The sequence below is a fragment of the Lagopus leucura genome, unplaced genomic scaffold (genome assembly GCF_019238085.1).
Source record: "Lagopus leucura isolate 7727_CA_CO unplaced genomic scaffold, USGS_WTPT01 Super-Scaffold_100001, whole genome shotgun sequence".
NCBI lineage: Eukaryota > Metazoa > Chordata > Aves > Galliformes > Phasianidae > Lagopus > Lagopus leucura.
This window is the reverse complement of record NW_024962262.1, coordinates 2,204,979-2,217,593: the sequence shown is the minus strand read 5'-3', so window position 1 is coordinate 2,217,593 and position 12,615 is coordinate 2,204,979. Positions and strand designations below refer to the sequence as shown.

Here is a 12,615-nt window from a genome sequence, read left to right as displayed (position 1 = left end):
GGCTCGAGCGCGCCTGCCGCCCAAGGCAGTCCCTCGGCCGGCTTCAGGCCGCGCTCCCCTCCTTGCGGGACAGCCGGCCGCAAAACAGCACGGGCCCACCGCCCGGGCGGCACGCGGGGCCTCCCCTCAGAAAGGGCGGGAAGGGGCGGGCAGAGCAGCGCCAGGCACCGCCCTCCTCCCGCGGAGCCGGCAGGGGGCGCGCGCCCCTCGGCCCACACGGCCGCGCGCGGCGCTGGGGAGGGGCGGGGCCCGGGTGCGCGGAGGGATCTGTCGGCCGGTGAGTGCAAGCGGGGCGGCGAGTGGTGCGGCCGCCGGTGTGCTCGTCCGCCCGCCTCTCGTCTGCCATGAGAGCGGGAGGGGCCGGGACCGGGCCGGCGTTCCTCCCGCGGTGCCCGAGGGCCTCTGCGGGCCGGGAGGCGCTGCGAGGCCGTGGGGCGCTGCGAGGCCGTGGGGCGGTGTGGGAGCGTCTGCCGGCGCCCGGCACGTTAATGCGGGGAGAGGAGGGGACGGGCGGTGCAGGACGGAGGTCGTACGTACGGAGCGATCCCCTGCGCTTCTGCAGCGCGGCTGTCCCGCCCGGCCGCGCTCTGCAGGCCGTCCGCCCCGCTGCAGCCTCAGCGCGCGGGTGTGGGACGCGGCTCTGCACGGCTTGTTGGTCACAACAACCCCAGGCAAACCTTCAGGCCTGGGGAGCAGTGGCTGGAAAGCTGCCTGGTGGAAAGGGACCTCGGTGCACTGATGGACAGTTGAATATGAGCCAGCAGTGTGCCCAGGTGGCCAAGAAGGCCAATGGCATCCTGGCTTGTATCAGGAATGGTGTGGTGAGCAGGACTAGGGAAGTCATCCTGCCCCTGTACTCGGCACTGGTGAGGCCTCACCTCGAGTGCTGTGTTCAGTTTTGGGCACCTCAGTACAGAAGGGACATGGAGGTGCTGGTGCAGGTCCGAAGAAGGGCAGCAAGGCTTGTGTAGGGCTTGGAGAATGTGGCCTATGAGGAGAGACTGAAGGAACTGGGGCTGTTCAGGCTGGGGAAATGGAGGCTGAGGGGAAACCTTACTGCTCTCTTCCAGCACCTGAAAGGTGCTTACAGCGAGAGAGGGGCTGGTCTCTTGTCACTGGTGGCAGGTGGCAGGACAAGGGGAAATGGCCTCAAGTTGTGCCAGGGTAAGTTTAGGTTGGATATCAGGAAAAACTTATTTACAGAAAGGGTTGTGAAGCACTGGAATAGGCTGCCCGAGGAAGTGGTTGAGTCACCATCCCTGGATGTATTTAAAAACTGTTTGGATGTGGTGCTCAGGGACATGATTTAGCAGAGGGCTGTTAGTTAGGGTAGTATGGTCAGGTTGTGGTTGGACTTGGTGATCATTGAGGTGTGTTCTAACCTGAGCTATTCTATGATTCTATGAAAAGCATATCAGCCAGGAAATGTTGGAATTATTAAGGGAAAAAGAGGGAATGCGGCAGAGAGCATAGTGTGGGAGAAGAGAGGAATGAGGGTTGATGAATACAGGGAAGCTCTGCTAAGGGACAGAAGCCAGGGGCTGTGGGGGGAGCAGCCCACACACGGCTGTGGAGTGGTGGGGCTGTATGAGGTGGGGTCACACATCAGTTCTTTCCCATGCGATAAGTGCCTGCATCTAGTGGATCCGGTAGCCATGTTCACTGCAAGAAGAGGTCGGGTTTCATAACGTGGAATTTGCTGCTGTGGGACATTATAGATCACTTTATGTGTATTTAAGGATACTGGTAAGGGTCTGTTAGAGAACTGCGTTCCCAGAATAAATCACTTCAGCCAGAAATGCCCTTCATGGAGAAAGATTATAGACCGGGAGAAGGCAGAGTGGGTCATTGTCACCTCTGCTTACTTGCCTTAGTCTCACTCTTTCCAGGACAGCTGGTTCTGGCTGTCTTCAAGATACTTCAAGAACTGCCAGCATCAACCCTTGTCTGCACTAGTGAAGCTTCTCTTTTGAACCTCTTGTTGTGGATGTTAATGAAAGTTCTCCAGAAATCCCAAAATGGAGCTGTTTTTGGACTGTGAATGCCCCAGGTTCACATCATCTTGTTCCTCCTTCCTTCCCAGTTTCGTTTTGTATGCAGGTTTGTCAGGCCTTCTTTTTTGATGTCCCCCTCCTGGGATCCCCCTAAGTGGCTGTGTGATGCTACCAGGCCCCAAAGCCTTGCAGCTGGTTGACAGACACCCCAGATGTTTGGGGAGTTTTGTTTCACTTTGGGAAGACCCTATGAAACAGATGCACATATGGCCTAGCACCTCTCAGTTTCTTCTGGCTGCACCATGCTAGGAGGATTGTTGTGGTTAAGTTACTTTGGCTGCTGTACTTAATATGCTTTGTCCTGTCAGCCCCTCTTGTGAAATTTGGCATTCTTGTACATTTGGCAGTGCTCAGGTAACTTGTCAGATCCTTGAGCAAAAGCTGAGCTTTCTCTAAATTGCTTTTCAGATTTAAAGATCTGAACACTTCAGAGGAGAGGTCTTTCTGTGTCAGGGTGATTTCTGTTTGGAGCAGGACCGCTGAGAGAAGTCTGCTGCTCTGTGTGCCTGCTTGGCTGCCTGCTGCTGGTGGAGACCTGGGCCTTGGATCCTTGCATTCAGCGGCTGGAACATGAACAGAGCCCCTTGCTTTTCAGGTAGCAAGGCACGTGTCCAGCTCTGGAGTAACTTCTGTCCCCTGATGGAGACTTGTTCACCTCCAGCCAACTCTCCTGATGCTGTATCGCTGCCCAGGTTTTCTTGGCACATGTTTCGTATGTCATCAATGACAGGCTCTGTGCCTCAAATGCTAATATGGGTGGCTTGGGAAAAATACTGCTATGTTTTATTCAGTTGCACACTGGCCTTAGTGTTATCTGTGCTATACTAGAACAGTCTTTTCTGAAGTTGCATGTGCACGTTTTGTATTTGTGGTAAGAGATTGCAGGAGCTAACAGCATCCTTCCTCCCCTCACAAAGGTTAACAGCACCAGTTCCCAGTGGCATTAATATTTCTTGGCCTTCCAGTAGTCTTTCCTTCCTCCCTTTAGTTAAGGGACATTTATTGCAATGAGATTACTTCTTCAGGGTACCATAAAGGGTGAGTACTGGAAACTGGCAGAGCAGTCACATTTCCCTCTGCTCGTGCGTGCATCACGCAGTATTTCTGCATTACACAGTTGATAGGGAAGCCTGACCTGCAGTCACGAATCAGGTTGAACTCTCCTCTGGCAGAAAAGTGGTAGTTAGTCAGCTGTAGCACAGCCTGGAGGTAAAAGTTCTGGAGGAGCAGCTGCCTGCTTTAAGAGAATTTTTGAGGTAGCTTTGTAAATACGTGTCCCACCTTGTGCTGCCTCCTGAACATCCCTCCTGAGTGGTGCTGCGGCTCTGGAAGGATTGACTGCATCTTCTGTAGTTGTGGGGTAAGCAGTGATGCATGGACATGCAGCCTCACCTGGCTGGGTGAGTGCGAGTTTCCAAGCTTCTGCTGTAGGAGCACAGGCACATCTGTGCACAGGAGCTGCACTGTATTTCAGAGTGCGGGTTTCCAGATGTCTGTATGTTCCTAACTATGGATGGACTGAATGTACTGGGGCACAGAAAGACTATGAAAGCCCTTAGGAATTTTTGAGTGAGTTAATTTTTCCACAGTGTTCCTTCTGACTTTATTTTGTCCCCACTTCAGGGCTTGGCTGTGTAAAGTTAGAGTATTCATACATGAGAGCTGGAAACCAACATTAAATTGTACGGTTGCTCCTTAGCCAAAGCAGTGGAGCCTTCCGTGCTGCTACTTCCACTTGACATTATTACCTCTTTTTCGTTGTTATTTTTTTAAGAGTTCTCACACACAAGCAGTGCATCCACCCAAACAGCTCAGCAGCCAGCAGGGGCTCAGCTGTGCATGGACAGGGCTCTGCAGGCACCTTCCCCTGTCCTGCAAACTGTAGGCTGTGGGGTGCAGTGTGTGGTGTTGGTGCAATTCTCTCTGCTCATTCAGTGAGTCAAGCTGCCCCTTTGGAGGCCAGCAGCATTCACATAACAGTAAATCAGACGAGACACATCACTAGCTTTAAACTTCGTATTCCTGTTGATCATGCTTAGAGGCACTGTGGGTTCCTCTGCTTCGTCCCATCCTTCCTCAACTTTCAGGGCTGTTTTTGGACTTCAGGGCAGCAATGTGTGGGACGGCTGTGTTTCAAAGTAGTAGTGCCTCCTGATCACTTGAAGCCAAAGGAATTTACAGGTCTTGTTCTCATAAACTCACTCACTGTAATAGTTCTACAATGCAGTTCATGCGCATGAAAACATCTTCATGCTGATGACCTGAGTCAGTCAGTCACTGCACACAATGTGTGTTCATTCGTCCAGGCTGGATGTGGCTCTGGGCAGCCTGGTCTGGTGGCTGGTGACCCTGCACATACAGAGGGGTTGAAACTAAATGATCATTGTGGTCCTTTTCAACCCAGGTCATTCTATGATTCAGAAAAGTGTTTCAAGTTGTGGAAGTGCTCCAAATAGGTGGGCCTCATCTGCCCACCTATCTGCCATGTGTTCCGAGTTACCTTTCCTTGCAGCCTCACAGTTAATTGCTGCTTGGTTCCTGAAGCTTTACTACACAAACCAAAAGGAAGATTGCTAAAAAGGGGCTAAAATAACGTGTAGAAAAAAAATGCCTCTACTTGTATGCCCGCCCTTCCACCAAAACAATGGATCTTAGCTTCTGTCAGGGAGAATTTCATTTCACGTGTATAGATTCAGTCTTTGCAAAGGGCCAGATGGGCTCATTGAGCATAAAATCAAAATTTCAGCATTTGACTTAAGAATTGCAAGTTTGCATCTGTTTCAGCTTCTTAGCATCAGAGCATAGATGCGTGCTTGCTTTAGGCATAACAGCACACCAGATTTCTGCATGTGTGACACACTTAATTAAAGAGAAGGTGAGAGATGAAAGGTAATTTGTAACGTTTGTCCCAACAAAAAATGTCCTTGTACAGGGCCACGATGCATGTTAGCAATATGCGTTGTCAAGCAGTAGGAACAGAAGGAAGTGCTGTGTCGTTCCCAGGTGGGCTGGCTTCAGCATCCCTCCATCCATCCTGCAGGAGGCAGGCGATGGGCTCTGCGTCGCAGCACCCCGCGTGCTGTGCCCTGTGCCGCCAGAACGGCACAGCAGTTGCTGCAGTGTGGAGGTGAGCTGTGGAGTATTTCAGCAAGCAGTGAGAAACGGAGCTTTAGGAAATGCCCTGAAAGCTCTGCAGGATGCACAGCACGGAGGGCAGAGCAAAGCGAGAAGGCCGTGAGCATTGCAGCCTTCACTGCAGCCAAGGATGGAAGAAATGTGAAGCGTATTTCCCCCTGGAAGTTAGCTGTGGTTCAGGGGGTGCGCGTTGCTGTGGGACCTCTCACATGCCCAAAGGAAGGGGCACATCTGCTTTGAGTTCTGTTGAAGTCATTGCACGTGTATGAGTTCGTGGAATGAGTGCAGAGCAAATTAGTTTCTTAAGAGAATAAATTCGAGTTTCACAGGCCCAATTGATTTCTGCTTGTCACCCTCGCTCCACGAGGTGGCGGTGCCTCTGCTGGGAAGGACGGAAGGCAGCAGCGCTCAGCTCCTGCCCCTGGTGCGCTGAGCGGCACCGCGGTGGCGCCCGGCTGACAAATGTCTGGCAGTGGCTCTGCTGGGTGGTTTGTACCTCGTCCTTCTGACATGAGCTCTGTCTGTGTTGGGCACACAAGACAGTCGTGCAGTGTTAGCTCATCAAAGCATCCTCTTGAGCATCTGGTCTGCTGCAGGTTTGTAGCATACAGAGGAGGCTTGTTAAAGTGTGGGAGGTGAAGTCGGGTGATCCTCGAACACTGGTTTATTCATTTGGAGTCAAAACTGTGACTTTACAACGTGGCAAGAAATGATTGACAGCTATCGTTATGTCTAGGAGGGAAGGGTAAATATTCCAAAGGATTTGCAACATCCATTAAAGCTTTTTTTCAGCAAGCTGATACAAAAGTGGTGTTTGGATGCAGGGTATGCAAAGTGTCATGACAGCATCCCTATAAAAATACAGACCACTTCTGTGTTGTGCAGAAAGGAAACAGCTCCTATATTCTCTCTGGAGACGCGCTCTTTGCATTCTGCCTCTGACTGGTTTAAAGCTGCTAAGCAGAGGAAGCATGCTGTGCCCTGTAAGGCTTTCCTAGTTGGCTGTCGTGGTGTCAGGAATGGTGTTTTTTTTTTTTCCTTGGGAAAGCAAGCTGTTATTAAAAGCTTCCACCATTGAAAAGGGTTAATATATATATTTTTTTCCTTCTGGGCAATGTCTAGGAAAATGGATGATGATGATGATGACGTTCCCCAGCTTTCATCCCATACATTGGCTGCCCTCCAGGAGTTCTATTTGGAACAGCAGCAGAGAGAGGGCATGAAGACCTCCCAGGGGTTTAATCAATATTCTGTTGGCTCAATAGAAGAAGACTGGGTAAGAAGCTAACCTGCAGCAAATGAGGCACATTGGTTTCACCAAGCTTTCTTTTGTGGGTAGATAATAAAAAGGCAAACACTTGAGGTGTTCCTAGAGTGGCCAGGCTGTTTGTGGATGTTAACACTGTAGGGTTATTCACTTTAAAATTAAGTCAAGTCAATTACATGAAGAAAGGGAATAAAGTTCCAGTTCCAAACAGAATCATCTGTTTGTTCACCCTCTGGAGACTGAACTCCAGCCTGGTGTGTGAGGGCAGTGAAGATTGTTCCCTAGGTTTGAAACAACACACTGTAACAAGAGGAATGTGCTTTCCTTCCACGTGTATTTCTGCTTGTGTTTAGTTTTTTGGTTGTGTGGGTGGATGCCTTGCTGCATTTTTTTTATCTCACAGACTGACTTTGTCTCTGAGTTTGTTTTTTTTACTCCTCCTGTTTCTGATCTCATTTGCTACTTTTATCCTTCATTTCCTTCTACATTGTTGTTTTTCAAGTTGTTTTTTTTTTTTTTTTCCTTTTCCATTGAAGTAACTCAATTTAAGCACATGTTTATTTTGCACTTCTGCATATTGGGTTTGAACTAACCCTGCCAATGATTGGTTCTCCTGCTACCATAGGTAAGTGCTTTAGAAAACACACAGTGCAAGCTGCCTGCTGTCTGTCCTTGGGTTTCAGAAGTAAAAAGCTTCTCTAGAAAATGTCACCTTTGTAGTTTGTGAACCAAGAAGTTGCAATGGATGTGGGTTTTCTTCAAATAGGGCTCTCAACCCAGTTGTTCACAATCAGGAGATATGATGTTGCTTATAATTGTGTGTTATTTTTCTCAGCAACTGAGCCAGTTTTGGTACAGTGATGAGACTGCATCGTGCCTGGCTAATGAAGCGATTGTGGCAGCAGGAAAAGGTGGCAGGTAGGACTTAATAGCTACCTTATGGGTTTAATGTGTCTTTTCTGTAATTGTTCCATTTATGCAGGGCGAGCATGCAGTGTAATTCATTACTTTTTGTACCTCATCTTCCTTTGCAGGAGGTTGCAGAAATGCCTTGCCATTACTTAATCAGTAGTTCTTACTGAACTTGTTCTGAATTGCAGTGAATGTTGTAGGCTCTGCTGGACAGAATCATGGAATCCATAGAGTTGGAAGGGACCTTTAAAGGCCATCTGATCCAACCCCTGCCATGAACAGGGACACCTACAGCTCCATCAGGAGCTCAGAGCCCCATCCAACCTGACCTTGAATGTCTCCAGGACCGCAGCATCCACCACCTCTCTGGGCAACCTGTGCCAGTAACAAAAGTTTACTACGGATCTTTTTTTCTTTTTTTTTTTTTCCCCTAAAAAATTCAGTGAGCTCCAGAGCACATTAATGACTTCTAATTCTTTTTTCTATTTTCATACATTTCTGCAGAACAGATGGAAAAACTTTTCCCTCTTAGTTCTGCAAGGATTTTCATTTGAAAACAAGTTTTCAAATTACCCGGGGCAAATGTTTAAGATGTTTTCCCACAGCAGCTCTGAGAACTTATGGCACTGTCCTTATTGTAATTATTTTTGTTGCCTTTTGAACTCAGCATTTTGATATTTTATGTGTCTTTTTCAGGATAGCCTGTGTCAGTGCACCCAGTGTGTACCAGAAGCTGAAAGAACAGGATGGCACAGATTTTTCCGTGTGTATCCTGGAGTATGACAGAAGGTTTTCTGTGTATGGAGAAGAATTTATCTTCTATGATTACAACAACCCTTTGAACTTACCTGAACATCTCCTGCCGCACAGTTTTGACATTGTGGTAGCAGATCCACCCTATCTGTCCGAGGAGTGTCTTCAAAAAACTGCAGAGACCATCAAATACTTAACAAAAGGAAAGATTCTGCTTTGCACAGGTACAATTCATAAGAATACGTAGATGGCCAGTAAGCTGCTCTTCTGTCTCCAAAGGCAGACGTATTCAAGTGAGAAGAATCCCAACTCAGTAATACTCATCCATAGGTAATTCTGGGGAGAATTTATGTCCAGAAGAGGGTACGCTTGTACTGCTTTAGTTCTGCATTTACTTTTCATTGAGGATATGTGTGTTGTTATGATTAAAATCTGTACCCTTTTCTTACTGTGTTATGAGTTTTACTGAATTGTTGAAGAACTGTTGAGATCCCCCTGCAAAGTTCCAAAACGTTTTTCTCTTGTGAAGGAGACATTCTCTAAGATTGTATTGACTGAAATTCTGGCTGTGTCAAACACAGGTGCGACTTACTGTAGAATTTCTGATTTCCTAAGCATGTCTGTAGCTGCAAATTTTCAGCTGCTGAATTTAGCAAGATCTAAGGTAAACTAAATAGAAAGACAAGTAGGTTAGCGTGGCCTTTGCCTGGTGAAATGGGATGGTTTCAGCTGAGTCTTCAAAAGAAAAACAAGAAAAAGACAACTTTTTTCTTTTTCTTTTCCATATCAGCTGCTCCTCACTGGTCAATATAGCAATTGCAGTGTGAACGAGCACTGGAAAATTCTGCCATCAGTTCAAATAATTGGTTCTTAGGCATCAAAATGCAGCAGGAGGAATTAAAAATTGGTGATTACAGCAGTGAAGCTGGAAGACTCACTGAGTGCATTTGCAGGCCTTGTTTGTGAAGATGCACTCCATAGCTTTAAGAAGCCACGAGCATCTGCCTCGGCTGCGGTGGTTCTTAAAGCTGTAGCCTTACAGTCAGACATCTGAAGACATTCAAGAAACTTTTGCAAAACAAAATCCGAAGGACAAAAACCCTCTGTATGTGCAATTCTGGGCAGCCAACCAAGTAGGCAAAACAGAGAAAAATGAAAATAACATGTGGACATAGAAAGTCTACTTCTTTGTTTAACTGTAAAAGACAGTCATGCATAAAAGTAGTTCTGAGAGATTTTTTTTCCTAAAATGGATAAGTGGGCCTTCAGTTTACACAATTTGACAAATACTCTTCAAGGAAACGATTTCTCAGCGTGGAGCCATAAATATCACACTGTGGTTTATTTAAATAAAATAGTATGTGTAATCTGTTTGCATTTCCCATGCTCCCCACCATGAAATTTCTCTGCCACGTAGCAGTAAGATGGAGTTTGCGTTTCTCTTTTCAGTGAAAGGGGCACTGATCTTACCCCTCTACCTATTTTCAAGAAACTTTGAGGATGTTCTTCCATTCTCTCATGCTTAAATTGCACAAAACTTCAATTGTTGAAGAGACAGTTAACAAAGTGACAGTGCAGCTGCTTTAAGTCTGTTCCCTAAAGAAAAAGGAGGCAGGCAATTGGGAGCTATAAAAAGCTAATAAAAAGTCCAAACATTCTGATATGGTTACTGTTGTCTCACCAAGTACCTGTTGTTTTTGGTGCAGGTGCAATCATGGAGGAACAGGCAGCAAAGCATCTTGGTGTGAAGATATGCAAGTTTATTCCAAAACACTCTCGGAATCTGGCTAATGAATTTCGATGTTATGTGAACTATGCTTCTGGACTGCACTGATTCTTGGGAGAAGATCTGGAACTTTCTCAGAAGATCTGGAACTTTCTGAGAAGATCTGGAACTTTTTCAATCAAGTTACTTTGTATTTTTTCTCAGTGACTCACAATGCTGAAACATTCCACTCCAAGCAGCATTTTCTGGGCTAGAAGTAACCAACACAGGATGATAGTGTTTCTCTTTTAAATGTGTGAGCATTTGCAAGTGTTGTTTACCTTACTTGTTAGGTAAGTGGGGACACAAACAGTGCAGGTTCTGCATAATGGAAACTTCTTCATTAGAGTTCCATTCCAACCAGTAGTTTTTACCACTGGAGTACTTTTCTGTGACCTTTCTGAAGTGATTTTAGCTGGTTGGCCTCTAACGCCACGTAGGTGCTTGCCTGACAGACATCAGATCTGTCAGCTGTGTCAGCCTGCTGACTTGGTAGCTAGCAGATGATTGAAAGAGCGTGAATGTTGGTCTCCCCTTTCAGAGCTGTTTGTTCTGAACAAGATGTGCCCAGATTCATTATCCAGCAAGCTGATGTTTTTGTAAAGAATAACTAAAGGGAAAACGCATCTCCTTCTGGGTAGGTCTCTCCAGTTGCTTTTTAGAATAATCAAAGATTTGCCAACTAAGATAAGACCTACTATCTATTATTGTCACCAGAGTGGCTTTAAAAAAAAATAAATGCAGAGGTTGTTTCACCTTTTATAAAGGTTTTTCAAAAATCCAGACTTTGTTTTTGTAGAAGATGAGATCTATTTTGTCAGCAGTTGTCACCATGTAAACCTGCATACATGTGTCGTGCTTGAAAAAAGTCGTGTTAAACATCTCTTTGCAGCAGTACAGTGCATTTATTTTGCAATACAGAATAAACATGAGCAACAAAAACTGATTAACTTGAAAAACAAACAAGAAATACCCAACTAGACTTTTGTATTCACTAGCTAAGCTTATCTCTAAATGTTGGTATAAACCTCACGTCTCCTTGAGAAAATCACAATAAGGATTCACCCCCTAGACAGAGCTTTACTTTCAATAAGAATGCTGTATGTAAGTCAGGTAAAATCAGCTTAAAATACAAAATAATTAATAAAAATGCCACACATCAGCCAGTTGTCTAAATCAGTGCTTCAGACCGTGTCCATGGATTCTCTTTGAATTGCTCCTATTGCTGGCTAGGGAATACTGCTTGTGTAGTGACCTGACTCGCACATGGGCAGCAGATCTCGAATCGCCGTGGATCTGATTAAATGCAGTGCCCGCATTTTCAGCGATTTCAATATTGATAAGCTAAAGATAATTTACAGATCTATCAAGTTTGTAGTTCCAAGAACAGGTCTTTTTTTCTGAATACCGATTTTCTTCTTGGTCTTCTGTTCCACAGACAGAAGTGTTAGGAGTACAACAGAAATTGTTGGATCTTAAAAGGCCGACGAGGTATAACGTTTGTAATAAATTCCTACTGTTTCTAACAGGCAAATATTAAATTTTATATAAAAGAGTTTGGCTGTATTTCAAGCAATTTCTGTCAAAGTAGGTGCTGCATTAAAAAAACTTCAGCAGAGATGGGATTGTTGATAGTAGGACCCTTTTAGAGCCAGTTTTCTTTAACCTCCTGGCTACACTACTGATGTGTTTTTGGGTGAAAGCTGATTCGTGAATTCCAAGGCACTCCAAAGTTTTTATCATCTGTAAGTATACCAAACAAAATATACGTACTTATCTTTGTGTAGCATATTAGATATTGGATTTGTGTAGAAGGCTAACGGAAGTGTTGCATCTACAAAATGAAGCACCTAAGTATTAGAAAATCTATTTTATGAAAGGGATAAGCTTAATTATCCTTTTGAGGCAAGAATTCTAATAACATAGAGGTCATACTCATCTTTCTGTGCATGTGTGCTGTTTGGATGCAGACTGTCCCATCTGTAGAGTAAACAAATGTGGAGAAATATTGTAGATGAAATATTTTTACAGTGCTCAGAGAATCGTGCTTCCCAAGTTGGAGCTAAAACTGGATCCTAAATACTCTTCCCAAGCCACTCTTGCTCTCCTCTCCGCTTTCCAGCAGATCTGTTCATGTCCTAAGACTTTTCCCCCACATTGTTTTCATCAGCTGCTTCCCCACCCTTTACAGTGCTCCTGAGATTCTTGGCACCAGTTTTCTTTCTTTCACTCCTGTTGGTTTCTGTCACAGGGCTGCTAATGGATACTGTCAGAACAGTGCCTGTGTGGTAGAGGAAGAGCTCAGCAAGGCTGATCCAAGAGTCGCTGCATGCCTATGGCCAATACCTGTCAAACCAAGTGATGCCCCTGCTGTTAAGCCCAGTAATACCAGAATTCTCCTTGAAAATTCCTGCCCACAGGTGACACACAGAGCTGGGCTTAGCTGTTTTCCAGGAGCCTGAGCCATTGCTGTTACGTGACCAGTTTGAAAATAAGAAAGCAAAGCAGTGTTAAACACGTAGGCATTGGCATAAATCACAGCTGTGAACTGTTTTGTGTTTATTACCATGCCAACTAGATGGAGGCAATGCAATATGAAGCAAATCCTGAAACTTTTAACTACACAGAGGCCTCAGATGGGACTTTGCTAATTTCATCAGGGACGCATTTGTTTTTCTTAAAAAAAAGTACAACTTTGAGTTGTACCAAGAAACCCAGTTTGCCAAATA

General features: G+C 45.7%; 1 protein-coding gene across 4 annotated transcripts; it reads left to right on the top strand.

Annotated features, from left to right (window-relative positions):
* Positions 1 to 226: 226 nt before the first annotated feature.
* EEF1AKMT1 (EEF1A lysine methyltransferase 1) lies at positions 227 to 11,048 on the top strand. Of its 4 annotated transcripts, none has more exons than XM_042866962.1 (5): positions 227 to 277; positions 6,312 to 6,465; positions 7,292 to 7,374; positions 8,065 to 8,345; positions 9,828 to 11,048. In XM_042866962.1, exons 2-5 carry the CDS (start codon positions 6,316 to 6,318, stop codon positions 9,953 to 9,955), a joined length of 642 nt encoding a protein of 213 aa, XP_042722896.1. In that variant the 5' UTR covers positions 227 to 277; positions 6,312 to 6,315; the 3' UTR covers positions 9,956 to 11,048. The 4 variants fall into 4 exon arrangements, with proteins under 4 accessions (XP_042722896.1, XP_042722898.1, XP_042722897.1 ...); XM_042866964.1 differs by lacking the exon at positions 227 to 277 and adding an exon at positions 1,558 to 2,649; XM_042866963.1 differs by lacking the exon at positions 227 to 277 and adding an exon at positions 1,558 to 2,657.
* Positions 11,049 to 12,615: the final 1,567 nt, after the last annotated feature.

Coding starts and splice junctions, on each gene's coding strand:
- EEF1AKMT1 (XM_042866960.1), top strand. CDS start 2,694: ATGGAGACTTGTTCACCTCCAGCCAACTCTCCTGATGCTGTATCGCTG. Junction 6,466..7,291: donor GCTCAATAGAAGAAGACTGG/GTAAGAAGCTAA, acceptor TATTTTTCTCAG/CAACTGAGCCAGTTTTGGTA. Junction 8,346..9,827: donor AAAGATTCTGCTTTGCACAG/GTACAATTCATA, acceptor TTTTTGGTGCAG/GTGCAATCATGGAGGAACAG.